The sequence below is a fragment of the Anser cygnoides genome, chromosome 1, assembly GCF_040182565.1.
Source record: "Anser cygnoides isolate HZ-2024a breed goose chromosome 1, Taihu_goose_T2T_genome, whole genome shotgun sequence".
Lineage (NCBI taxonomy): Eukaryota > Metazoa > Chordata > Aves > Anseriformes > Anatidae > Anser > Anser cygnoides.
This window is the reverse complement of record NC_089873.1, coordinates 189,735,294-189,760,233: the sequence shown is the minus strand read 5'-3', so window position 1 is coordinate 189,760,233 and position 24,940 is coordinate 189,735,294. Positions and strand designations below refer to the sequence as shown.

At 48.5% G+C, this 24,940-nt stretch overlaps 1 protein-coding gene across 1 annotated transcript in view; it reads right to left on the bottom strand.

The window, feature by feature from the left end:
- Positions 1 to 162: 162 nt before the first annotated feature.
- The window catches only part of SLC7A1 (solute carrier family 7 member 1), a 40,364-nt gene continuing 15,586 nt past the window's right edge, over positions 163 to 24,940 (bottom strand). The window contains exons 2-12 of the mRNA XM_066989730.1: positions 22,791 to 23,174; positions 19,457 to 19,615; positions 17,461 to 17,635; positions 15,432 to 15,556; positions 13,622 to 13,844; positions 12,625 to 12,764; positions 10,847 to 10,949; positions 8,372 to 8,583; positions 7,877 to 8,025; positions 5,992 to 6,100; positions 163 to 4,909 (exon numbers count right to left, since the gene is read on the bottom strand). Of these exons, the coding sequence (XP_066845831.1) occupies positions 4,800 to 4,909; positions 5,992 to 6,100; positions 7,877 to 8,025; positions 8,372 to 8,583; positions 10,847 to 10,949; positions 12,625 to 12,764; positions 13,622 to 13,844; positions 15,432 to 15,556; positions 17,461 to 17,635; positions 19,457 to 19,615; positions 22,791 to 23,160 (1,875 nt within the window). The 5' untranslated portion in view covers positions 23,161 to 23,174 and the 3' untranslated portion in view covers positions 163 to 4,799. The remainder of the gene's footprint in view (positions 4,910 to 5,991; positions 6,101 to 7,876; positions 8,026 to 8,371; positions 8,584 to 10,846; positions 10,950 to 12,624; positions 12,765 to 13,621; positions 13,845 to 15,431; positions 15,557 to 17,460; positions 17,636 to 19,456; positions 19,616 to 22,790; positions 23,175 to 24,940) is intronic.

Genomic DNA, 24,940 nt, shown 5'->3' with positions numbered 1-24,940 from the left:
AAGACCTCTCCGAGGTCAGCGCTCGCGGATGAAGGGCGTTTGCCCACGTTCAGCAGAGTTTGGGAGTTTGAGACCTGCTGGAGTTTGGGGATAAGCTCACCTGTGCTGGACGTATCTCAGCAGACGCTGAAACAAGCTGCGAGGCAGAGGAAGGCTTAAAAATCAGGATAAACGACAGGCACGATTTATTTGGTTACCGAGAAAAAAAAAATGTTTTAATGCTGTACCACATAATTACAAGTGAATTTCCAAATTCCAAAAGCTTCGTTTGGGGGAGAAGTATTTACAGTGTCGGCAGGATTAAAAGTACGCTGCACGCTCGCGCTGTGCTCTGGGGGCAAGTTTCACATTGTAGAACTTAAGGCTTTAATTGCTACGTGAACACAGCTAAAAAACAAACCCAAACGAAACCAAATAAAAACCCCAAAACCCAAAACAAAGATTAAAAAGTAGATCTGTTTGCGGAACAAGCATTAAAACTATTTACCACGCCTGTAAGAAATATTCTGGGAAAATCATTAGGAAAATAGACCATCAGACAACAGAAAGGTATATACACTTCGCTTAATAATTAAAAAATAAAAATATACAGACTCTTCCATGGCTTCAGTCAGTAAAAATCGCTTCGCTGAAGGAACGGCCCTCGCTCACCACTCATTTGGTAGCACGCCGGCTCCGGGGTGGGCAGCGCCGTGCTTCCTGCCCTTCTCCTGGCACGGGTGGCTCGAAGGCAGGGCCACAAAGTGTGGCACCGAGCAGGCTCGCCCCGCGTCTTGGAGCAGGAGCAAATACCCTGAGAAAAGCCCGTGAGGCTGCCGGTGCGAGCGGCTGGGGACCCTCAGCACCGTGCCCTCGTGGGGTGCCCTCCCTTCGCCCGCCCCACAGCCCCGCACCATGCTGACACCGCTCAAAGGGCGACCTGCCCTCTTCCTCCCCAAAAACTCAAGCCCAGCGGGCATCGGGAGGTTATCCAAGGATTTAGAAGCAGAGATGCTTTTTCCACGAGAGGGAACAGGCGTCCTTTAAAAGGGGATGGTGCTGAGACGCAGGGGGGGACTGCGGGGAGCCTTCTGCTACGGGAACCGGCACGGCGCGTCCTCCACCCCTCCGAACCCTCTCCGCTGCCTGCCAGGCCGGCGTGTGCTCGCTTATGCACCGGGACGGATGATAACAAAAGCTCATTTGTAAGTGGTTTTCTGGGGGTGGAAATGCTTGTGCTAGCAGGAATTCGAGAAATCCCACTGGAATCGGTTAATACGTAAAACGCCACCGCTAAAGAAGCTGATCTTACAAAACACAAACATAATGCCCTAACAATATTGCTTGCTGCTCCCCGAGCCAGCGGGAGAGACGCTAGCTCCCCGCAGGCACGACGCAGCCGGCAACTGGCACCCCGCGAACAGTTCTTCCCAAACCCTGCCCAAAAACAAGGAGCAGGGCCGCAGGGGCTCCCCTCCCCGTCCTGCTGCACCCTGCAGCACAGAGCTGCAGCCGCACAGGGGCACGGCACGCACCGGGCGCTGACGGCTGCTGCCCAAACCGGTGGCAAAATCCACCCCGAGGGGTGAGAAGAACACAAAACGAAGCCAAAACCCAGCCAGTAATGACTTTCAGCAACCAGAGAATTAAATTTGTAAGCAAATAAGCAAAATCTAGTAGGTTTTTTTTGTTTTGTTTTGTTTTACGCCAAGCACTTAGCTCGGGGGAGCGCTGTTGTGACAGTTTTCCTTGGGGAAAGGCTGGCTGGCTCCGTGTCGGAGGGCTTCTTTGCAGTGAGCAAACTGCGACCGACCAAACAGGCTAAAATAAGGTCAGACCTTCGGGCCAGATCCTGCTCCAGAAGACCAGGCAGGCTGTGTTTATCACAGACACAAAAGGATCTGTTCTTGCACCGAGCAAGGCATCACTCCTCTGCTCCTCCCACCTCCTCATACAGTGAAATGCTCTGCGTCTGTACAAAACACTCTTACACCAACAAAACAAAATAATTACTGAACTATTTACAAAGAAAAGCTCAAACGAGTGAAGGCATATTGTTCACAACAGCGAGGTTATAGCAGCAGCTGCATGTCCTCAGACATACCTGGCTTCATCTGTGTTACATGCAGACATCAGCAGGGAGGCAGAGACAAAAATAAACCAACAAAATAAAATTAAATAAAAAATAAAAACTCACCTATTCGCAAAGTCCTGGGCATCATCCTAGAAAGAGGGAGCCCAGTTTTTTTTTTTTTCACCTTTCGGGTTACGAAAGAGAAGCGAGGGGGGACAGAGCCACGAGGAGCCCGTGCCAAAACCGCTGTCCCCTCCTGCCACTCGTGTCCCTGCGGGCACATCGTGCCAGGGACAGCACGGCTCCGAAAAGTGGCAACAAAACCTCCAGAGAGGTGGCCCAGGGTGGGCTGCAGGAGCCTGAGACGGAGAGAAAAGCCCTCAACTCCCACAGCAGATTTGCAGCAGGTGGCTCTGGGGCTGGGTCGGGTAATGGCACATCTGAATGCAAGCTCTGGTGGAACAGAAGGGTTTTCCTATGGAACCTCCTCGGAGAAAAAAGAAGCCAAAGAAAAATGGCCCCAGCCCAGACTTTCCCTTTCTTCTAAGTGCTGCAATTACATGCCACAAAAGCTGAAGTCAAGTTACGGAATATAAATACCAGAACAGATCCCTAAGCGGACAACAAAAAATAAGTTAACATTTATATTAAAAAAAAAAATACATACAGCAAGAAATCTGCATATTTTTAAATAATTCTCTTTGGAAACACCCTTCCAGTCAGAATTCATATCGTCAATGCTGAATGTCTTAATTGCTCACAACCGGTACCCAAGGTAGAAAAAAATGTCCTTACATTTTTGGTACAATGGGAAATGTAAATCCCCTCTGAGTTTTCCTTTTTTTTTTTTTTGCCCTCCTACCACATCTTCAGTTCTTTTCAGGAGGCTGTGGAGTGCATCGAGCTCGCCCGTGTTTAAAATAAAACAGATCTCAACCTCATGGGTTTTAATTTTGATATTCTTCTCTCCCTGCTTGAGCAAAGACTTCATATGTGCAGAAGGAAAACAGGCTTGGCAGATGGTCAAGGCCATCTGCCGGTACGAAAGCGCCCTGAAAATGCACCCAGAAAGCAAAGCACAGCTTCCAGTCACTCCGTCCAACTCCACCCCGGCAATCCCCTGCCCAAGTCAAATTTAGGAGCCTGTTCCTCAGCCCTCCGTCAGTACGACGGGGACAGGAGCCCTTCCCTTCATCCCCGAGAGCTGTGCCGACAAGCACATCAAGCTGCGGAGGGCGCCTAAGGCAGCATCCAGCCAAGTTAGGGAAGGGGTTTTCTGCAGTATCTGTTCAGGATTTGCTTTTCAGTACAAGCTAAAACGTGAGTTTAAATCAGTGGCGTTACATGGGCATGACCCACCTTTCTAATGCTTTAGCAAGCCTTTCTTAGGGCAAGGAATTTGGCTGGGGAAAGATATTTGAGGGAATTAAGAAAAAAATTGTCCTACAGCAAAGCCGAGGCGACCTCTGGATTGCCAACTCCACGCAGACCCTGGCCTCACCCCTGAATGTCACAGAGTCGCAGCATGGGTTGGAGCAGGCAGAGACATCTTTCACTAGACCAGGTTGCTCAAAGCCCCATCCAACCCAACTCCGAACGCTTCCAAAGATGGAGATTTCCCACCTTTCACAGTGGCCAGGCTCTGGAGAGCAAGCCCACAGCAAGCCCGGCCCTGGCACGGCGCTGAGCACGGCGCAGATGCACCCAAACGCTTTGCTTAATTCACGTGGCCCACGCTGGGGCAGCTCTTCCGACTTCCAACCAACCTGATGCGCGGAGAGGAAAGCGGGGCCCTACTTATTTTCTGACCCGGGCTCGAGAGCACTTCTGCCACCCCACCAGCTGGGCCCCACCGCTGGCAATTTTTGACGCGAAGAGGTAGGAAGGCTCTTTGGAGACACCCGTGCTATTAAAGCCATTCAAGTATTCGCACCAGCTGGTTTTACGACAAAACCTGGAAACCCCTCTGCTGAGCACAGAGTTAGCAGGAACATCCGCCTGCGTTATCTGCACGCTGGCAGACGACCACTCACCCAACAAGCAGCAACCAGAAACCCTCCCAACGTTCCACAGAAGTGGTGCGCTTTAAAGCATACGAATACTGAGTTAAAAAAAAAAATTTAAATACAGTAAAAACTATGAAACCCAACACTTTAAAGAAAGTAAATCTTGCGGGTGCTTTCTTAACCAGGTGAAAGCTTGTGTTTGGCAAGAGCCTTTTTGGTTTTTTTGTGCGTACGCAAGTGGTACAGCTCGCATCAGGTGAAGTAACGATCTGGTCTAAGCACGACAGTAGCGTTGCGGATCTGCTCCGTGTATGATCAGGTAGAGTATCTGGGGGGAGGTAATTCCCAGGGCTACTGAAAGGAGGGCCTTTGGGAGGCCTGGTTTCATAGCAGCATTTAAGGTTAACTGGCACACAGAAGCCGTTTTCTTTCTACACGCACTAAAAAATAAAAAATAAAATTAAAATAAAAAACAGGAGAGGGAGGAGGGGAAGCGCATAGCCCCGGGTTAGCTGACAGCGCTGCCGGGAGCACGCCAGAGGTGCGGCTTTTTTCCTTGCCATCCCTTTTAACTGCGCTACGAAGCAAACTGCAAGCTGCAGCAACAGGGCCGGGGATTCCCACGTTATGCTTCCTGGTTTCTGCGTTACTGCTTAACCGGGGGCAACGCTCCGGGACCCCCCTGGCACAGCTGCCTCGGCTGCAGCGGTTCCCCAGGTGCCCGCGAGCCCAGCGCGCAGTCATTTGCAGCTGTCCGAGCCAGCCTCCGTGGTTCTCTCCGCGTCCGCCGAGGCTGCGTACGTGGCTTCCACGCTGTGCCATATTCCGTAGGTGAAGTAGATGATAAAGCCTGCGGGAACCGAGGGGAGAGAGCAAGGTTAGCTCTGTAAGGGAACACCTGGACCGGGGTTCAGCTCGGATGATGTCCACCAGGAAGAATACAATCTAGGTTTTTATCCAGGTTATAAAACCCGCAACTGGAACAAAACCAACAAAAGTAAAAGCGCGAGCACAAGGACTGCTCCTTTGAACACCTTGCTTGCTGGCTCACAGCCATCCTACTGCTCTGTATCTTCTAGGATGGATTTCTCTCATGGCGACATAAATCGCTCTTTCCTCAGCTTGTTTTGATATCAAAAAGATATCGTAAAAGATATCGTAAAAAGCATCGTAAAAGAAGGCACAGAGGGGATTTTACAAGTTAAAAGAAACAAAAATGCTCCGGCAATCTAGGGGGTTTGTACAGAGGGGGTTAACTTTTGGATGAATCTGTCTGCCCCTACATAAGGCAGTGCTGTTTTAGCCTTGGGATGTCCTCAGGCCAGGACTTCTTAGGAAAGCGTTGACATTCATGGGTACATTGGAATGAGAAAGGAAATGGGAGAAAAATGAGATGTGGGCCAAAAGGAAGCCATCTGGAGCATGGTTTTGCCATGAGCAGGTTCAGAGTAAGGTGAGCAGTTGCTTCAGTAAGCCCTAACTCTTCAACCCTCCAAATCTCCTTCCATTACAGGAAAAAGTTATAAAGCAGTAGCCTGGCAAAGCTCCTGAAATCCTACAGACGACAATAAAGTGACCAGACAATCACAATCCCATGCCACGTACTTCTCAAGATCTCCCCCTGCATACTCAAGTACGCAAACTAACAAAATGGCAAAAAAGGTAACATTTGCTTCCGTTTCTATGTAGCTGTGCACCAAGACGTTACAGAAGCAATGCATAAGCTGCAGGATGGGCGGTTGTTCTGAGCTCACAAAGGCTTCATGACCCCTAAATTTAAAACAAAGCTGGAAACACACTGCCTACCAGGCTTCAGTAGGTTACCTGGAGGTTAAAAGAGAGCAGAATCCCTCCCTGGGATGCTACAATAAACTTACAGTTAACAAAATCTCATAACTTTGAACACATGCCTTTTTTCTCTCTTAAACTCACCTATGAGCATCCAGACTGCAAATCGTATCCACGTGCCAAGGTCTAGCTGCATCATGAGGTAAACATTCACAAAAATACTCACAATAGGAAGAAGGGGCAAAAGAGGTACCTGGAAAAGCAAGAGGGATACATTACATCGGCTGGAGAGATTAATGGGCAGGTAGTAACACTGCAGCCCGGGTTAAATGGGCAGTGACGGCTGTCACCAAGGCTTCAGCTGCCAGATCTGAGATAAACCAAGGTTAGATCAACACTCAGGACATCGACCCCCTGTGTGAGATGGATGCGAACACCCCCACTCACATCACTCCCCTCTGTTTTAAGGATGGGTGTCCTTGTTTGGGGTCTGGAAGGAGGCAAGAAGCAAACTTTAACTCCAATACTGTGAGGCGAAGAAGAAAAGAGGAAAACTAAGGACAGCATCAAAGCAGGCACCTACTGAAGACCAGGAGAAGAAACTAAAGGTATGTTAGAGGATGGACCTGAAGAAATTCATCCAGCAAGTACCAAGGAAGTTAAGGAACACACATTAAACTACTCCAGAGCAAAAGGAAAATACAAAATATTGTAAGAGACCAGTGCAGCTATACCAACAGTGATCTGAAAAGCAGAAGAATAATACAATAAAGCCAAAATGCAAAATCAGAATATGAAAAACAGCACAATGTAGAGACAAAATCAGGAAGGACTAATTTTAAAAATAGAAAAGTCTGTGAATATAGTAAAACTGAGAGGAAAGTGAAAATAATTCTCTTCACTTTTAAGGAAAAGAAGATTTACAAATACAATTTTTAAAAAGTCTGAAATATTTTAAGCCTTTCCTGGTTTAAGCTTCAACAAAAAACACCCCACACATTCATGGGGGCCAGCCATTCCCTTCATTAAGGACGGGATGGACATACAAGTTAGAAAAAGGAAGAATATTTTCCTAAATTAGGCGCTGTAAAGTCAGTAGGAACAAATGACATTGCCCAGTGGGGGTAAGGTATGTATCCAGAGACTGCAGAAATGATCTCTGAACTATTAGGCATCTCCGAGAGCTCTTGGTAGACAAATTACCTATTAAAAAGAAATATGGGAAAACAACTGGGGAACAAACCAGTCAGCCTTGGATTCCTGGAGAGATTTTGGAGAAAAATCACTGAGCAGTCAGGTTGTAAATGTCTAAAAGACAACAGAGAGATAAGAAACAGCCATTACAGATTCAGCAGTGACAGGTCTAATTTTCTGTTTCGGACAGGGTAGTGCCTGAGGGCAAAAAAGGGAGTTGAAATATCCTGAGTGTCAGGAAAAGAGATCTCCTCAGAAGGAAGTTCGGAAAATGCAGCCCAGACAACAGCTCCTAACTTTTCTGCTCCTAGGCACTTTTTTTCCAGTTGCGGGACCACAACCCAAAGATGAGCTGCAAACGCTAATTTGAGAAACCGCGGTTGGATTAAATTTATTGAAAAACTCTAACTTAAGAGCAGTCCAAATGAGAGTACTTTGGAGGACAGGATTAGAATTCAAACCTGCCTTTGTAGATTGAACAGCCTGTAATCAATACGAGGAAACGTGACCTGCAGGATTACACCAAAAAAAAGACTGGTATTTTCTCAATACAAAAAGGATGGTGCACTTGGGCAGGGCAAGGGAATGGCGAGAGTTGCTCTTACTTAATTCTGTTAACGAGAGAATGGTCATCCCTTAGTCTGCATGGCCAACAGCAGGACACTAAAATATCAGCTAAACGTGCACCATGGAAATTTAGACTAAGCTATTGGGAACAGCTTGCCAGCTGTCTGGGCAGCACAGCACTGAAAATGTGACAAGGAGAAGGGCTGGCGTCTTCTGCCAACCACCTCCCAGACGGCTCTTTTCTAGCTGCACCTCCCAGGGCACTCACCTTAAAGGAAAGCTTGGTCTTGCTTTCAGGCTGTTTCCATATAACGAAGCTGACAGCGAGAACCAGTATCGCAGCAATAATCCACACGGCCTTTATCAGAATGCTTGGCTCGAGGGCAGTCAAGATACAGCTGCCCACGATAAGGAAACCTGTGAACGGACACCAAAAGCTTACTGATGCTTTTTTTTTAAAAAAAAAAAAGAAGGAAAAAAAAAATACAAGCAGGGCAAAGCAAAATCTGAAAGCACAGCAAACAAAACTGCAAAACAAGAAAACTAACGCCCTTCCCTTATACACCCCCACACACCCCATCTGTGTATTTCTCTTCAAGTCATCGATTTAACCTGCAGATCCTCAGTTACCTTAGCTGTTACAAGAGCTCATTGCAATTACAGGTAATTGCAAACAAGCAAGGAGATGAAATTTCCCTCCACGGTGAGCACAAGGACCTGCCAGCTGTCTCGCTGCCCCCGAGCAGCGCTGCCCGGTGCTTACCGATGATGAAGGTCGAGACGTTCACCACTGAGCCGGAGAATTTGGAAGGGTCTGAATTTGGGGGACACAGTATGGCTTTGAGGGAACATTTCTCCTCTTCCTCTGGCAGAAACCCAGCCTGCGACTCGCTGGTGCTCACAGACTCGTTGTTATCTGTCTCCTCTGTTGTTCGAGCCATCTGGTAAGCCAAATTAGGCTGCTCTGGCTGATACCTAGGAAAAGGGAAGCGAGACAAAGAACGTATGGGCTTGGCATAGGGTAACACACAGAAAACTATGACTGCACCCCACATCCCTATAGCCTCAGAACAGGCACACATAATGTCTACAGACTTGTGTTTCAGGGGAAAATCTGAGGATTTTTTCACTACGTGAGCAAATACTATCAGCTATCACCACCTAAAGCTTGGTTGTAACGTCCATGTTTTAAGCTGGAGAGCGATCTCTTCCATAAACCCTGTCACCCACATCACCAAAATATTACCAGGTGATAGCAGGAGGCCTGGAGAAGGACATGCCAGGAGAACAGTGAGATGGTCGTCAACAGGCCGTGGGTTTATCTGTGGCAGCTGGGCTCTCGTGATCTGGTGTGGAGGCAGTTGAACTAACAGCTCAGCACATATCACGCCCTGGCAGCTGCTGATCACACCACACAGTGACATTCCTGGTGTGCTGTCCCCCTCTGGTCCAGCCTCTTGTTACTTTGTCTACTGCTACATAGCAAAGAAATGTATCTTTTTTATTGCACATGTGGACAAACACCTCATTTAACAGGGCCCTGACGCACAACCACATGGATCCATACACAAAAAACACTCTTCCAGCCCCAGCTCTTTTTTTAAGGCTTCGCATGTGGCTCTCAGCTCCAAGCCTAGCTAAAGGAGAGGAGCATTTTGCCAGACCCCTTAAAATCACTTCTGTGGGGATACGTTGACAATGAGAGCTTTTGTGAAAGATGAGTTGTGAAACGCAGTGAAATCCTTGGGTCCAGCCGTAGCAGGGTATTAGTCACAGCACCTTACAGCTTTGGAAACAGTTGAGGTTTTTCTTCAATAGGCAGCCAAAGCAGCTGCCCTGGCTGCTAAAAGGCTGGCTGTCAGCTCTGCAGATCTATGATGGGGAAAATGCCACATGATAGGTACTGCAGCGTGCAAAAGCAATTAGGAAGACATTTACAGCCATATGGAGAAGAGAGGGCTGGGAAACCAGAGGAAAGGTATGAAGGGCAAGGAAAATCCTCTAGCTCTGTGTGCTGGGGCAGGATGGACAGCACAGGCACAGAGCACCAGTATTCAAGTACAGTGTTGGCCCTTCATCAGAGCGTAGTTCAAAGCATTTGCTGTGAACAGGTAAAAAGCATCCACTGGATTTTAAATAACTCACTGAGCACAGAAGGGTATTTTTCAGCAACACAGTCTTCAAAATCCAGCCCTTCTGGGTAGAGTGCTGTTGCCTGTGAGGTGCCAAGCAATTAGGACACTCCATTTTCAGCTTATGCTCGGGAAGCTGTGCGAGTTCAGCCCTCGTAAAAGACATGCGCTAAGGTACTGATCCTGCAAACCCACGCTCAACTTCACTACTGCTGCTAGACTGTTCCTACCGCCCTACTTGGGTGACTGAGCACAGGAACAAGCTGCCCAGAGAGGTGTGGGGTCTCCTCTCCTGGAGATAATCAAAAGCTCTCGGGACACAATCCTGGATAAAACGCTCGAGGGGACCCTGCTTGAGAAGGCAGGTTGGCCTACACGATCCCAGCCCCAACCATCTGTGATCCTGTGATTACTTCTGGGACAACCTGCAGCAGTTTGCTGCTGACAGCGTGGTATCCTTGCTGACTTTCTGTAGGACGCAGAGCAAAGGCAAAAGTCGTGAGCAATACAGCCCCATCTGGCTTTAATGCTCAGGTGAGAGCTGAACTCCCACTCTCACACCTTCTCACAGAAATGATGGAAGGAGATGGAATCCCCACGTGTCTGACCATGAGCTGGCTCTGTTCTTCAAACTCCAAAAAGGAGCCAGATGTCCGAGAACCTTCAGCCCTGCTGCTCCTGATAGCTCCTTCCTTCCCACTGCTCTCGTCATAGTAGGAGCACACTGACAGGGACCCCTTTCAACAACCTATTTCCTCTTGAATCCTCTTTGAAAAGCCTGAAACTCTATCCCCAGTAGGAACAAGAGTGATGAAGCAGGCGTCCAGGACCACCCATCTCTCACCACTACCCATGGGCACGTCTCCTAGGACATGCACGGCCTGACAGCTGCAAAGCTGGCGTGGACCAGGGGCTAAGCAGGTCCTGAGGAACCACTCACACCTCCAACGAGTATAAAAGCCCACGACCTTTCACACAAGTCTTTCACATGCTTAGCTGGAGATGTTTGCAGTTTTACTGGGTCTGTGGAAATTATGAGGGCATCTGACTGCCGCGTGTGGATTTCCGTCCATGTGGTGCAAGAGAGGCTCTTTCTACATCCCTACCTCAGCACCAGCACGCAGGCTGCCACCAAGGAGTAAGCCAGGAGGGTCCCGATAGACATGAGATCCACCAGATCTTTCAGGTCGAAGAGAAAAGCCATAACAGCTGTGGGGGGAGAGGAAGGTGAGAGGGAAGGAAAACATTAACACAGCAGAATATACACGCACATCCCCGGAGTGTTATCAACGACACGGCACAAGTGCGACTGTTGCTCGGGACTTGGCAAGGGGAACGCAGGGAGCTTGTGTCATCCTGAGACGGGGAAAGGCAGGACTCACTGAGCACCAATGGCCTTGTCACTCCCTGACTCTCGTGGACAGTCACAGTACAGTCTCACCAACTGGAAGCAAAGGAACCACTTATTACTGTAAATGTCACCCTGTTTTTCTCATACGGGGATGCTGAAGCTAGGACACCCTGTAATACACCTGTAAGAGAAGCGAGGCTGGGGTAACACTCATCTCTATCAGCAATGAGCAAGCATTTAAGCCACAGCCTTGTTGCCTGAGTCCCCCAGCACAGCCGCAGCACCTCTGAGACCACAGTTATCTCCTGGAAGTACTGAAAAAAACAAACAAAAAATTAAAAAAAACACTACAGTCTGCCATCTCTTACAGATTACTTTGCTGGCACACCCTCACTAGGCAACTCTGCTGTACAGACCTTTGTATAAACGCCTTCAGAAGGAGAAGCAGGAAAATGCAGGACAGACCTGCAGTCAGAGATTTGGATAACACTTCGACACCACCGGTCACATGAGACCAAAGGGGTTTCAAAGCTGAGCCTGACCCGGTCTGTCTCTAATGCGCTGCCTCGAACTCAAAAGCCAAAGCAATGCTGAATCTCAGGTGGCAAGTGCTCCCCACGCCTGCAGCTTCGGTTGCATGCTATCGACCACACTGGGGTGATCAGGAGACACTGCAGACTAGGTTTTCTCACTTTATCTGGCTCTTTACGCCCTGGTCTGGACTCAAGGCTCCCTGAAGACAAAAATGTGAGGGAAGTAGCTGTGTGAAAAACTCCACGGGGACCAGGCTGCAGCCGCAGGAGGCTGAGCTGTTTCACTGGAGCTTAGAGCCCATCGTGACAGTTTGGCAACAACTCCTCAGAGGTGGCACATTCTTCCACCAGAGGCTTATCCCCGATTTGGATGGCAGAAGGTAAAGGAGAAAGCAGCACCACTCTTCTGCTCGCGAGGCACTGCAAGGAAGGGGGTGGCTGTGAGAAGAGGATAAGCCACACATCTTTGCTGTCTGGTTTAATTCCTGTGTTCCTGGGAGGCAGGCGAGGGAAGGGGAGGACAGGACCGCGACCAGCTGCGACTAACTGATTAACAAACGCCTGTGCCACGGGGTCCATCTGCTTGTCTCCGGCTGCTCTGGCATCTTCCACCAAGCAGCTACCTACGGACAGGGCAGGATGCAGGGGCCGCAGCCAAGCCAGGCCAACAGCCCCAGGGATGCTGGGGCACAGCTGGCTGCCACCAGCGGGGGGTTAATTATTTCTGAAGCCGGCAGAGCACCCGGGGAGTGGATGAAGGCAGCTCTTGGCATGAGACAGGATGCCTGCAACGAGCTCTGAGCAAGAGGTACAGACGCACAGCGAGCTGTTCACGTTCACCCTGCCCTTGTGCTTCCAGGCCTCGGAAAGCCAGGGCACGCTCTGGGAAGTCACGCTGTGCGGTATATCCGATTAGCAGTGAGCGTCAGGCAGGCTTATCTGCCCCCAGGATGAGCTTATGTCTCTGCTCCTCTCATTCATGCAAGTCTTAGGATCTTACCTGCAATGGCTCCTGATGTCACCGTTGCAATTATTGGAGTTTTTCTCTTCTCGTTGACTTTGGCCAAAAATTTAAAGAGAAGTCCGTCTTCTGCCATAGCATAAATTATTCGAGGCATTGGAAACATGGAGCCGAGGAGACTAAGAGCAGAGAAAGGGGAAATAATCTACTTACAACACCTCCTGCTGAGCACAGGAACACAAAAGAAATCAAGTTTATGGCAGTAGAAACACGGAACAGGTGGCTTTCATTCACTTCAGCTTCTCTTTCAAGAGCTCCCTCTGAACAGCCCTGTTGCCAATAGCTGGCAACGGAGGCACAGCTCCGCGATTTTGGATAACTCAACTCAGCCTTGGGGCACAGAAACAGCCTGGCTTTCAGGTGTCAAAACACCTGTAACTTCCTTCAGCTTCTATGAGTCGCTCACCTAATTGCATATGTCTAAGCTGAACCGAAACAGCAGGTCTCCGGGGAGAATAAAGACCAAGACAGGCTCTGCCTCCAGCCTGCCCTGCCTCGCAGCCAGATGGCTGTCCTGCAGGCAACCCGCAGCCAGCCAGCCCTGGCTACTGTAAGCCCCACACGCTCCAGAGATGCTCCCTGCTACCCGACATGAGTCTGCTCTCCACCCAGCAGGCCAGGATGTCTTGCAGGCAAACTGCACAGGCACTGTGGAGCTGTTTCCATCACTCACTGATCCCAGGTTCGTATTACAGACACACACCGATTGGGTTTGCTGCCAAGATGGGTGTTTCTGAAGTGACACTGGTCATGTGCGTCGCTGAAGTTTATCGCAGGTTGAAATCCTGGGCTTTTTCAAGCCAATAGCTCTGAATTTCATCCCTGATCCCAGCTCCTCTGCTAATAAAGACCCAGGGGAAGGTGATGAAGGGAAACAAGCTGGGCCACTACACAGCCCTGACACGCACCGTTTTGTAAAGAAGCTGGAGATAAGTGTTTGCTTTGAAAGAAGCACCAAGGAAGAGCAGCGTCTCACCTTGTAGAAAGTGCACACAAGGAACCGACCGCTACCGCATAATTGGCTCCATCCCAACCCACATATTTAAAGGCGTTGGGCAAAGGGCTGTTGGTATCCAGCTGGTAGTAAGGCATCATGAGCGTCAGGGCAGCTGACACACCAAAATAAGCCACGAAGCAGATGAGCAGAGACGCCACGATGCCGATGGGAATGGCCTTCTGAGGGTTTTTTACCTCCTCGCCTAGAAGAAAGAAATTGGAGCATCAGCTCAAAGACGAGCAAGAACTTTATCCCAGTCTAACACTTAATGGCTGGAGATTTCAAAGGCTCTGTGGGCAGCAAGGCTGCTGTGTGGAGCTGCACACTCTCAATGGCCTAAGGAGCCCTTCACATACCTCAGACTGGCTGTTTTCCCCCACTTCTGCTGCTCCTGTCATTCCTTCAGACAAACATTTGTGGATGACGTGTAAACCCAGACATAGAAACAATCAGGATTAAAGGCAGTGCCTTCCCCAAAAAGGGTTATTTTTATCTCCAACTGCTCCTGCTATCCCACTGATAGTGCAGCCCAAAACAGCTCAAACTCACAAGTGACGAGACAAAAAATAACACGCAGTTGTGGGGCAAGTATTTAGGTCAGAATTTCCATCAGCATCTCCACCAAAGCAACTGCACTGTGACCAGACCACTCTACAGGCCCAGTTCCCGGGAAGGTCAGGCTTTTCATTTCACATGAAAATCACAGGGCTCTTTGAAAATCCCTTTCAAAAAAGGTCTCCCTCTGTTTTTTATAGACTATTTTGGACAACCAAGTTGGGGCAAATGTGTAAAAAAAAATCCTCTAAATGCAGACAGTGATTAATTAAGAAACAGCTTTGAGGCTTCCTTGTTCTCCAGAGCTGCTTCTGTCTCAAAGCAAAAGCTTCTGAGGCTTGGCATTTCAGGAGGATGAACCAATAAGCAGACTCATACCTATAAGTCAAAGACAGATGAATGTGTTTCTCCTCCAAGGAGAGGCGCTAGGGCTAACTGAAGTAATGGAGCCAGCATTTCTCAAACTCCTTGGAACATGAGGCAGTACTGTTTTATCTGTCTTTGTGATGATCTCCTCCCTCTGTTCCAGCTTCCAGTTGTTGAAGCAACTCATTTCTTGCCAAATGTGAAATTAAGGGTAATCCTTCCTTTCTCCAGGGGAATTAGATTCTTCTAAGCCAGGAGAAATGTGACAACGCTGATGGTTACTCTCTCAGAAGGAGATCTCTGAACCTTTGGAGATAAAAACTCCCCTTCATTTTGAGGCACTGCTTTAGGTGGAATACTCTTCCTTGGAGGCTCCCTCTTCCTCTGGCTCTTTAAATACTCCAAGCCAGTGGAGCTTGGAGTATTTAATAACCTGATTAAAGCATCATCTAGAGTTAGAGGTTCAAACTCCACCAGTCACACAAGAACCTGGGTTTTACCTCATGCCTGTTGGTAAAACTGGATGTGTTTTCTACTGAGTCTGATCTGGTTATTATCAGCAGTGGACAACCATGGGATTGAGCCGTGGAGGCAAAGAAGGAGGGAAAAAGCTCTTTTTATAGGTTATATGATCTAGCCACCTGCCACAACAGCCAGAAGGCAACATTCGTGCACCCAGGGACTTGGACGTACTCAGCAGTTTGAGTATTAGGAGCAGCTGAGTCAAAAATGTATTTCAGGCTGAGGTTCACAGGGAAAATGCATGCAGTGTCACGGATTACTCATCATCTGTGCTGTAAAACATTCCTGAAAGCCAATCAGCCAGCAACCAGGTTCACATCTGGAATGGAAACATATTCCCTCTTACCTGTAGTAGCAATACAGTCAAATCCAACGAAAGCATAAAAGCACGTGGCTGCCCCTGAGAGGACTCCTTTCAATCCATAGGGCATAAACCCTCCAACACCATAGAGCTTTTCTCCCTGGGTATGACTGAAAAACATGACACGGGGTTAGAAGGCATTCTGCCCTGATGGCAGCAACAAGACTAGTCATACAGCTCATACCGACGTCCACAGCTGGAGTTCAAAGGAACACGCTCTCCTTTTCACAGGCCAGCACACAAATGCTGAGGAAAATGCTCAGCCCTACCCACTGCTGAGCTTTGGACTGGCCTGCAGCAGCCTGGGGAATGCAGGGAATAAAAATGGTTCATGGTTTATTCTCTCCACCTGTATTTATGTTGGGATAAAAATGTCCTGGCTAAGACAGGGAGAAGATAACATGAATACTAAAATTTCTCTCCTGATAATATTGTATGTGTGTAGATACACAGGTTCATTTCAACAAGCTTTTGAAAAAGCACAACATGTAATTCTGAAAACTGAAGACAGGGAAAAATGTAAACTATCCACTGTTCACCTAAGATGAACCCCGAAAAGGCATGAGGAGACATCAGAGCAACGCGGGTTGCCATGACAGTCTAAAACCTACCCAATGCTCCACCCTCAACATCAAAACTCCCCTCACCAACCTTGTATCCAAATCCTGTGTGTGAGGTGAGGTGCAGGCACCTCTGACAAAGCAAATAATTTGCTGAGCCTGAGCCAAAGCTCATTATAACAGACAGCTAACGACTCCAGTGCACTCTGGATCAAAGCCTGAGATACACCTGCCTGTGTACATGTACAGAAGATCCTTCAGTTAAAGTAACTTAGGACACTCAATTTTGAGGAAGAAGCCTTGTAAAGATGAATTAATTCAATTAAAGCAAATCCCAAACCCGCACGTCTTATCAGGTAGAAGCATCTGAACTCTCTTGTAGGAGTTCCACTGAGAGCTGAAAACTCGCCTGTTATTTGCAGAAATAGCACAGCCTAAATGTGGATTACTCTGGAAATAATGATAAAGAGAAGCAAACCCCAGACAGACTTTACAAAAATAGCAAGAGCTATGGGTGAAAGAGCTATAGTTACACTTTGAAGCTATTGCACTAATTGCTACTTGCATGAGAATAGCAGGAAGGAGGGAGGGGGGACCTTTCCTACAGAAGCAATTTGTTCGCAGGGAAGAAGATCACAGCAGGTTGAATTTTTCCAGAGAAGCTCAATAAGTGGCTTGTATACAAGCCAAACTAGACCCATGCAACATTTATAAATCTCTCCGGCGTGTGCCAGCCTGTGTTCCCTTGCAGGCCAGCATGAGGGGTTTAGATAGTGAGCCAGGACTGAGCTGATGGACGTGGAGACATTTGAAAGCCAGGGAGCAATCATTCTGTGTCACACAGTCTAAGTCAAAAAAAAAAATAACAGCCTTGTATCACTGGCTACCTTTGCAAGCTCCTTATTTTTGGTCTTTTGTGGGAACAGAGGATTTTGGCCAAGCAGCAAAATGTCATTAAAAATGGATTTGTGATATGCTTGCTGCAGTGCATTAAAATAATCTGCAACTTGCCTTTCACTTTCTCAGGCATCTGGGACAAGGTCTCCCAAAGGCACAATGGTTCTTCAAGGAAGCTGCCCAAGTGTCCAGAGAAACCACAGAGCTACACTTGGTCATGGCTTAAAACAGGCACCAGAGCCAGCCTGCTGTAACCTTGAGCTTGAGGTTATCTGAAAAGCTCTTTTCTCTCAACTTTGGCTTCCAGTCATGACACTGGAGATGGTCGCTTCTGCACAGGGCCCATGCTGACCCAGCCTGACTCCCACCAGTTTCACCCCAGTAGAGTAGCCCACATTCAGCGAACACCCACCAAAACCATCTCTGCCCCCGAAGTGTTTGGTGAAGGAGGAAGCTATCCCATTCACTGATCCTCTGAATCGCTCCACAAACCCTCCTCTAAACCTGATGGTGAAAATACATCGATTTTATGTCTGAGAGAAAAAGGTACAACCTACTTGTCCCCAAAAATGCCGTGGCTGGTGTTGTAAATGTCCTCTTCAGTCAGCTGCCAGTTTTTTAGCGATCCTTTCACAAAGCCAGAGACCATGACGAAGCCAAGGACGAGGATGTTGATGCAGGTGAACACTTTGTTCACCAGGGCAGATTCCTTCACACCAAAAATTAAAAGCCCTGCAAAAAGAGCAAACGGGCAGTCAGGTATTTCACCACCAGCAGCGTGCACGGGGGCATTGGGAAGGAGACACAGAACAGCTCGCTTACTGAAAACATCAGCGCTGTATCAACGCTGAGCTCGTCCCAGCTTAAAATTTCTTGTTTCTCCACAAAGCCAAGCAGCTCAGGTAAGCCAGGATTAAGTCACTGGGAAGGACAGGGCCTCCGGCCCACACATTACCCCTGTCTGAAGTAACACACCTTCCCACACAGCGTGCCCGTTTGGGACGTGCTCCAGGGAAAAGTGCTTTACTTTACCTCCCGGCGCTGTGCTGTGCCACCCAGAGCCAGCCACAAACTCCAGGCAGGGACCGAGAGAAAGCCAGGTGGGTTTCCATGAAGGAACACTGTCTTAGAGGTCTTGGCCAAAGGCAGGCGTTATCAACAACATTCACCTTTTCTTGTGAGCAGGGGAAATTACGATGCCATCCTCACAAGGACTGAAGCCAGCTGAAGTCAGCTGTTTCTAGCTTAAGGCACGGAACAAGGTGGCATCTTGAGATTCCTGCTCCTGTTGAAATCAGTGGGAGCTTTGCCTACGAGTTCAGCGAGAGCAGGTTTTCAACCTCTTGTCCGTCAGGAGAAGAGCATATTTGCAGGCTTTGGCAACCAGTGCTTTGCTGAGGCATAACTCAGCTTCCCTGAGCGACAAGCTCTGGTAAATCACATTTGCTCTTCAGGTACCTGATTTTCAAGAACCCAAACCTTGAACTCACATATAATAAGAAGGCTGAGAGAGAAAGAAAACAACTTCACATGGGCTTGAAGGACAAAAGAAGCACTAAATGGTGTCCTTACTGCTACCCCAAGGCACTTCAAGGACAGGGGAAGAGTCCTGTGCACACACAGTTCCTTATTTAAGATAGGACAAAAGCTGAGACAGCCACATAAGAGATCCAAAGTCTAACTCAGACGCCAAAGCATCACTGGCTTATGAAGCCTGTCCCCTGCTGCAAGATGCCCGTCCAATGCAGAGTTTGAAATGTTGGGATAACCCTGTTGGGGCAACACTGCATTTCTGCATGCTGGAAACCACAGAGGGGGGTACCTGAGTAATTTATTTTTTTTTCCATTTGCCTAAATTTGGGAGTGTTTCACAAGATCCAGTTGGAGTAGTTGGCAAAAGTTCAGAAGGATTTTAATTTTACAAATTTTCAAGACTTTTCCAAATCCTGATCAAAGCCTTGGCATGTTTTTAGGAAAAAAGGAGAAGGACCTGACTGCTTTTCATAGGTTTATTTCTCTGGGGTCTTACATTCAGTGCTGCAAACTGAAGTCTGTATATATTTCCATGCTTTGACACCTAATATAAAAAAATAGTACATGAGGTTGCTACTGAGTCCCATATTTTTGCCTCTCACTTTTCTTGGCCCCAGGCACTGAAAATTGGCAGATTATCAAAGCGGGAATAAAAGTAGTAGAGTAACAGAATGAAATCCTTGTATAACAGGATTTGTGGGGGGAAGGATTAGACTTCCATACCTGATTGAGGATAACAAGTCATCTTTTCTTTCCTTCCTTATATAAAATTTGATTGAAGGCTTTAAAAGTGGCTCGAAAATATCAACAACGCTCCCCTCTAATTAAAAAGCTTGTAAACAGGATATGCCCAGCGCTAACTCCACTGCAGCTATATAGGTCAATCCAACCCTTGTGGCAAGAAAGAGCCTTCAGTAAGTTGTCCAAAATAAATGAGGACTTTGTGCCTATTCCAAAAGCAAGCAACGAAATTACAGAAGAGGGAGGTCCAAGACTCCCAAACCCCTCCGAGGTTTTTACCTGTTAAGATGATGATTATCACCACAGCGAAGATGTCTGGGTATTTGGCTAGCACTCCCGGAGCATCCATCGTCATGTATTTCCTACAGAATTCCTCAATGTGCTGGCCGATGATTTCATCGAACGTCGCGCTCCAGGCTCTGGCCACGCTGGAGGTCCCTGTCAGAGGGCAGAAAGGACGTGGGTCACCTTCTGCAGCTGCCAAACGCCCCAAACACAAGGCACTTCGCGCAGCTTTTGGCCACGGCAAGTCTCAAAGAGCACCACGGTGCCCGAAGGCAGCCGTGTGTTCAGAGCTCAGGTGCTAGCAGCATTTCCTCTGCAGACCCAGCCCATTGCTGCACGAAGTGCGAGCACAGGGAGGTGCGGGACCTGCCTCCCCCCAGACCTGGGGAGTGGCCGTCTGGGACAGGCTGAAGGTCCCCATCGGGCGTTTGCCCTCTGGAGCACTCCAAACCTCAGCCTGTATTCACGCTTAGCACCTGCTTTGACGGCAACGAAGGCCATCGGCTGTCTCAGACTCGTGCTCTGACAAGGTAAAATTCCTTAACGGAGTGCTTTGGCTTCCTAGGAAACCTCAGCTTTGCCTTAAGTTGCCTAGAATGACCTTTTCCTCCAGCCCCCAGCAGCCTGAGCTGTATGCTATATATAACAGCACCTAATTGCATGACATTATTAATCCTGTACATAATTGCCTAGTCACAAAACTAAAAGAGGTTGGCTTGCTTTTGGTTTGCAGAGCAATTCCTTAGAGGGCTCTGGGCCCACTTATACCTAGAGCAGTTTTTCCCGACACAGGCACCTATGGGGAGGTTTTCAGGTCCCAACTCCAGCTCTTGTGACTGTGTCAAACAACACCAGTGCCTGCCACAGCTCAGTCCTCTTCAGCAGTGCTTGGCAGCACCTGTAGCGACGCTGGGAACGTTCCCTGTGACGATGTGGCTTGTCAACAGCGCGATAATAAGCTACAGATCAGACCTGTCTGGATACTGTGCTGCCCACTGAGATGCAGAGGTACGTAGAGCGAATGCGTTTAAAGAGATGGGACAACAGTGCCATCCACTTCATCCCAAAAAACTCTGAAAGTTGCTAGGCACTACATCACAAATTTTCTGCTTTACCTCGAGGCAATTCAAGGGAAAAGGCTATCTCTTTACTGCTGGTTTCTTTTTTTTTCTTTTTTTTGGTCTTGGCTGTAGTATTTCACGTTCTAGGACAGGAACAACCAGCTCCTGCATGCTTTATATTGGATGCCAGCTGCTTGGAAGCCAGTTCCGTATCACTATCAGCTTATCCTGAACTCTCTGTAACCAACAGGCTTGAGGAGTGGGGGTAATCTGACATTCTTCCAACGCTGCAGGCACCTGGATAATATCTTTATTGTTGCTGAAGAGCTTGGCGCAAAGGCATTAGGCCTGTACCCAGGAGAGTTGTACCCGTGGCCACCACGATCCTGGGACCCCAAGATTTCACTTTTTCCCCACAATACTTTCTGAACACGTCTGAAAGCCTCAGTGACAACATCAGGTTGGTTGAGTCCCTTACAAATTTAAGCTCCCGCCACCTTGGCTGGCTTTGGTGGCACTGCTTAGGATTTTCTGCTGCGCAACGGAAAAAAAAATTGGCTTTCTGCCCCCTCTCAGCCCCCAGCTCTGAACTGCAGAGTGTGCCTGCCAACACAGCTTTCTCTCCCACGCCCCTGATGCTGATGGGAGTTGTCCTTGCTCACAAGATGGGCAATTAGCACAGGGGAAAATGTTGCATAAGATAAAGAAGAGAGACCTAGTAGAGCTCGCATCCTCCTCAGGATGATTTTTAACAGCCACCCTTCTTCCCAAATTGTGAGGAAGCCAGTTGCAAACATTTATTTTTGTTACAGAGCTGAATTAAAAGCAACCAAGTTGTGTTAGAACTCCTTCACGGACAACACCTACATAGTTTTTAATGAATTTTCTACCCTCTGGTAACACGATAAGCAGCCAACTCAAAACTAAAGGCTGAGGCCGTGGTTCAAAAGCCATTTGGAGAGGACAAAAAAAATATCTCTCAGCTCAGATTGGGAGCGTAACGCTAGGTATACAATCTTTTCACGGTGAAATTGCAGAATCAGGTTTTGGGACCATGCCAAGGCTTTTCCATGGCTATGTAAGTCATTTTTGTGGTCCAGTATCATGGTAGGAAGGCCACCATGTAGATAACAAGACAAGGAGCACGAAGAAGACTGAGTCATTACCCTTTTGGATGAGATGATAAATCACCAAGAAATCTGTTCCATTTTTCTACATGTAGCCTAAACAGAGTCCATTTGAGAAGTCTGGAGGAAATCAAATGCTTACTTTTTTTTTAAAACTATTTTTTATCTCCTCACTGGAATGAGCCTGATTCACAAAAGAACCACAGGATTCAGATTTCCTAAGGAGATGAGGTTAATTAACTCTGGTTTTTCAACCTCTCATTTGTTATTAAAAAAATAAATAAATAAAAGAGAGAGGAAGAGGAGGAAAAGGTTTCAGGGAGCACACAGACCAGAGCCAGCACAAGCAGCTGTTACATCACTTTATCACTCTTGATACGATCTTACACTTCCCGGCTCCATGGGAACTGATCTCCAAGGTAACGGTTGCACATCCCATAAAATGCAGGGTTTTTTTTTTTTTTAAAAAAAAAAACTTCCTTTAATCATTTAGCATAACGCTGTTTTTCATTTTAATTCGTTAAGTCTTCACTCTCAACTGGCAAGTTGGTTGCAGCCTTAATTATGGGCATGATGACAAGCCCAGAATGTGCTTGCAAAGACCCGGATCCTTAATTGGCAAAGTGTGCTTTAGTTTTTAGTGCATCAGTGGGGCTGCACGCCGCGTGCTCAGAGCATGATGCAAGGCCTCTCCTAATGGGAGCGAAGGGCTTAGAAGGGATTTGGTTTGGACCTTTCAGAGGCCGCGAAACTGCAGCTCACCCTACGCTAAATCCTGCCACCACTCACGAGACAGAATTCTCATCTCCTGATCCTTTGAGCAGGTCTCAAAGGGGCCAGAAATTAATTCCTAATCAGGCGGGAGCACCGGAGCTGCCGTGGAGAAGCATCCTTCTGCCAGCCACTTCTTTCTCAGCAGCCAGCGCATGCCAAACGGGTGACGTGGGAGTTCAGGGGAAGTAGCTGCTGTAATAATTTGGCTTCAGGACAAAGCCCACAGTACAACACTCACCTTGTGGAGTGACAGCAGCCACTGTCGGTGCGCCCTGCTGAAGAAGCCTCAAACCTTCGGTCGTTTTTTAAAAAGTCTAAAAGGACTAAAATGGACCAAATGTCTTACCACACACCCGCCGTACTCACCGATAACATAGGAGAGGATTAAATTCCACCCCGTAATGAAGGCCCACAGCTCGCCCACGGTCACGTAGCTGTACAGATAAGCTGATCCCGTCTTAGGAACGCGGGCACCGAATTCTCCGTAGCAGAGCCCGGCCAGCACAGAAGCCAAGGCGGCGATCAAGAAGGAGATCACGATGGCAGGCCCCGCGTTTTCCCGTGCCACGGCCCCGGCCAGGACGTAGACGCCTGCACCCAACGTGCTGCCGACGCCCAAGGCCACCAAGTCGAACGTGTTGAGGCACCGCGAGAGCCGGCTGTCTTCTCGAGTGCAGTCCACGTTTTTCCGGCGAAGGAGCTGGTTTCCGAAATTGAGAATTTTCTGGCACTCCATCCTTGTGGTTGGGCCTGCGAGAAAGAAGCTGTCATCGTTAGCTGGCCCAGGCACATCCCACCAAACAGCACTGCTGCAGAGTTATAACGCCTCACCCCGCTACGTTTCGAGGGAAGAATCTTCCCACTTGCATTCCTCATTTTCACGGGGCAAAATGTCTCCTTCAGCACGTTTGCTAGGCTTATCGCAGGGAATCAAAGCAGAAAAAAAAAAAATACAGCATTTTCTGCTTCCTACTCCCATTCATGAAGCCTGGGCAGCCCCAGGAGAACGAGATGTGCTCTCCTCAGCTCCCACCCGCTTCACAACCACGCAGCTCGTACACAACTGGGCGAGTCAGAAAAGCAAAGCCTGCCTTCCAGATCTCAGGGCACTGTTCCTGGGCTGGGAATTTAAAAAAGGCAGATGTTTATATTAGTTATATATCCTTTTAAAGTCTCGGGGGTGAACTAAGAGCAAAACTTGGGAGCATTACGTCCCAAAATAAGGCGCCACACGTGCTGCCGTCCCTAGAGGGAAACGTGACCACGTGCAGCGGCGGGACGCCGTTTGCAGTAAAACAGACCCACGTTTCTCTCTCGGAGCTCCAGCTCCTGCCAGCAGGCAGTAGCACAGGCTGGCAACTGCCCACAGGCTGGAACAGACACAATTTGGGATAAAGGACACGCCGAGCCGAGCTTTATTTAATTTGGTTACGCTGAGGCAAAGGCTCACGCTGTTTTTTATTTGCATCAGCTGCGTGCAGCTCCCTGAACTTCTCAGTCCCAGCAGGACGGCAGCACTGCACGAAGGGGGCACGCAGTGAAACCGCGGGGCAGCACTTCCAGCTGTGGTCCCACGCCAGCAACATGCTTCCAAAGGCACACGAACGTGTAATACTGTCCATGAAGCCTTTTAGATCACCCATATATTCTAAGACGCGTTGCAGGGAAACGCACATCTTATAACGCAGGACCAAGTTTCAGAGGACCACAGCTTCATCCGTCATACCTGGAAGCAAACGAAACACAAATCCCAGCGCAAAGTGATGTTTACCTGCCTGTAACCGATGCCCTCGCCATCCCTGCGTACAGACAGACGTGCTGGCACGGCCAGACAGCGGTGTGCAGCGGTTTCAGCTTGTGAGCAGCTCGGGTGCAGCTCCCTGCTTGGGGCTTTACGACGGGATTAGCAGCGGGGTAAAGCAAACTCCTCTCTGCGGACAAACCATGCCCTGGTACCTCCTCATGGCTCGCCCCTGAGCCTTCTCTTCCGAGCGTTGCTCCCACTGGTTGCAGCCATCCTCCTGAGCCCGCGCCCCGCCACCCCACCTTCATCCCAGCACCAACATCCTCAGCCAGCTGGCAGTCGGGTGCACTTTAGACCACTGAACACACACTGCACTCCGACACCAGTGCTGGGAATAACGCGTGGACAAAATATTGCTACGTGCAATTTACAGCGTGGAGAAGTGAGACTTGTGCTTCACTGCTCCAGCTATAAACCCAGGGTAAAAGGTGGGAAAATACATGCTAAGAAACTTAATTGAGGCAGCTTTTAAGTCCAATGCTTCAGTTCTCCCATCGCATCATCAACTAGAAAATGAAAAAACTCTTTGTTTTTCCCAAACACCAGTTGTAAACCCAGGCTTAAATCCCTCTCCCTTGGCCTTACGCCTGCCTCCCCTACTATGAGAAAGTAATTACAACGGCAGGAACAAGGCTGAGGATTGGGAAGTCCCACCGTGCCAGGAACCGTCCCAATTCCACCAAAAGCTCTCGTATAGCAGCCGCAGTCCAGA